Source organism: Corvus kubaryi, unplaced genomic scaffold, assembly GCF_017639235.1.
Source record: "Corvus kubaryi isolate FWS band 111438036 unplaced genomic scaffold, C.kubaryi_AGA036_p1.0 split1-37344, whole genome shotgun sequence".
NCBI lineage: Eukaryota > Metazoa > Chordata > Aves > Passeriformes > Corvidae > Corvus > Corvus kubaryi.
The window spans coordinates 348552-351307 of NW_024582077.1; the positions used below are offsets into that span (position 1 = coordinate 348552).

The 2756-nt window shown below is 55.6% G+C and overlaps 1 protein-coding gene across 10 annotated transcripts in view; it reads right to left on the reverse strand.

Annotated features, from left to right (window-relative positions):
• Positions 1 to 2756, reverse strand: part of ARHGEF10L (Rho guanine nucleotide exchange factor 10 like) — a 43573-nt gene that overhangs the window by 15200 nt on the left and 25617 nt on the right. For all 10 annotated transcript variants that reach the window (XM_042013269.1, XM_042013270.1, XM_042013273.1 and 7 more), the window contains one exon: positions 2072 to 2245. In XM_042013269.1, coding sequence (XP_041869203.1) covers positions 2072 to 2245 — 174 coding nt within the window. The remainder of the gene's footprint in view (positions 1 to 2071; positions 2246 to 2756) is intronic.

Below are 2756 nucleotides of genomic sequence, written 5' to 3' on the forward strand. Positions count from 1 at the left end.
GGTGGAGGAGGAGGAGGAGGAGGAGGAGGATGGAGGAGGATGGAGGAGGATGGAGGAGGATGGAGGAGGATGGAGGAGGAGGATGGAGGAGGATGGAGGAGGAGGAGGAGGAGGAGGAGGATGGAGGAGATGGAGGAGGAGGAGGAGATGGAGGAGGAGGAGGATGGAGGAGGAGGATGAAGGATGAAGGATGAGGAGGAGGAGGAGGAGGAGGTGAAGGATGAGGAGGAGATGAAGGATGAAGATGAGGAGGATGAGGAGGATGAGGATGAGGAGGAGGAGCATGAGAAGGAGGAGGACGAGGAGAATGAAGACAACGAGGAGGAGGAGGATGAAGATGAGGAGGAGGATGCAGAGAATGAGGATGAGGATGAGGAGGATGAGGAGGATAAGGAGGATGAGGATGAGGAGGAGGATGAAGGTGAGGAGGAGGAGAATGAGGAGGAGGAGGATGAGGAGAATGAAGACAACGAGGAGGAGGAGGAGAAGGATGCAGAGGATGAGGATGAGGAGGAAGAGGAGGAGGAGGAGGAGGAGAATGAAGATGAGGAGGATGCAGAGGATGAGGATGAGGAGAATGAGGAGGATGAGGACATGGAGGAAGGGGAGGAGAAGGAGGAGCAGGAGGAGGAAGAGGGTGATGAGAATGAGGAGGATGAAGACAAGGAGGAGGAGGAGGGTGAGGAGGCCGAGGATGAAGATGAGGAGGATGCAGAGGATGAGGAGGATGAGGACGAGGAGGAGGGTGAGGATGAGGAGGATGAAGCCAAGGAGGACGAGGATGAGGATGAAGATGAGAATGAGGAGGATGAAGCTGACGAGGATGAGGATGAAGATCAGGATGAGGAGGACGAAGCTGAGGAGGACAAAGCCGAGGAGGATGAGGATGAAGATGAGGATGAGGAGGACGAAGCCGAGGAGCACGAGGAGGAGGAGGATGAAGATGAGAATGAAGATGAAGATGAGGAGGATGAAGCCGAGGAGGATGAGGATGAAGATGAAGATGAGGATGAGGAGGACAAAGCTGAGGAGTACGAGGAGGAGGAGGAGGAGGAGGAGGAGGATGAGGAGGACGAAGCCGAGGAGCACGGGGATGAAGATGAAGATGAGGACGAGGAGGATGAAGCTAAGAAGGATGAGGATGAGGATGAAGATGAGGATGAAGAGGATGAAGCCGAGGAGGAGGAGGATGAAGATGAGGATGAGCATGAAGATGAAGCTGAAGAGGACGAGGATGAAGATGAGGAGGACGATGAAGATGAGGATGAGGATGCAGATGAGGATGAAGATGAGGAGGACGAAGCCGAGGAGCACGAGGAGGATGAAGATGAGGATGAAGATGAGGATGAAGATGAAGCTGAGGAGGACAAGGATGAGGATGAGGATGAGGATGAGGAGGATGAAGCTGAGGAGGATGAGGAGGAGAATGAAGATGAAGATGAGGATGAAGATGAAGATGAGGACGAGGAGGATGAAGATGAGGATGAGGATGAAGATGAAGATGAAGCTGAGGAGGATGAAGATGAAGATGAGGATGAGGAGGACGAAGCCGAGGAGCATGAAGAGGAGGATGAAGATGACGATGAGGATGAGGACGATGAAGCCGAGGAGGAGGAGGAGGAGGATGAAGATGAGGACAAAGATGAGGATGAGGATGAAGATGAGGATGAAGATGAAGATGAAGATGAGGATGACGAGGATGAAGCGGATGAGGATGAGGATGAGAATGAAGATGAAGCTGAGCAGGATGAGGACGAGGGTGAGGATGAAGATGAGGAGGAGGATGAAGATGAAGATGAAGATGAGGACGAGGAGGATGAAGCTGAGGAGGACGAGGATGAGGATGAGGATGAGGATGAAGATGAGGACGAGGACGAAGCCGAGGAGCACGAGGAGGAGGATGAAGATGAGGACAAATATGAGGATGAAGATGCAGATGAGGATGACGAGGATGAAGCTGAGGAGGACGAGGAGGAGGACGAGGATGAGGATGAGGATGAGGATGAGGATGAAGATGAAGCCGAGGAGGACGAGGACGAGGACGAAGCCGAGGAGGACGAGGAGGCCCCACCTTGCTGAGGCTGCTGCGCTCGCCGATGCTCCGGCTGAGCTGCTGCATCTCGGCCACTTGGTCGGCCACGCGCTTCTGCTCGTTGAGCTTCTCGGCCAGCGTCTCCAGCTCGGTGAGCGCCAGCTGCAGCGCCAGCCGGTCGGCGTGGCCGCGCGGGGTGTTCTTCAGCATGTCCTGGCACACGGGCACGGGCGGGCGTGGCAGGAGCCGCCGCGGCTCCGGCGGCCCCCGGGCTCGCGGCACGGAGGGCGACCCTCGGCACGGAGCCGAAAACCCAACCAAGGCGCCCACCGCGGAACGAGCCCCGGGTCTGCAGCGCCCGAAGAGGTGCTGCTGCAGAACCTTCCCCAGAACCTCCCAAAAACCTCCAGAACCTCCCAGAAACCTCCAGAACCTCCCAAAAACCTTCTCCAGAACCTCCCAGAAACCTCCAGAACCTCCCAAAAACCTTCCCCAGAACCTCCCAAAAACCTTCTCCAAACCGCCCAAAAACCTTCTCCAGAACCTCCCAAAAACCTTCTCCAGAACCTCCCCAAACCTCCTCCAGAACCTCCCCAAACCTTCTCCAGAACCTCCCAAAAACCTCCAGAACCTCCCCAAACCTTCTCCAGAACCTCCCAAAAACCTCCAGAACCTCCCCAAAACCTTCTCCAGAACCTCCCCAAAACCTTCTCCAGAACCTCCC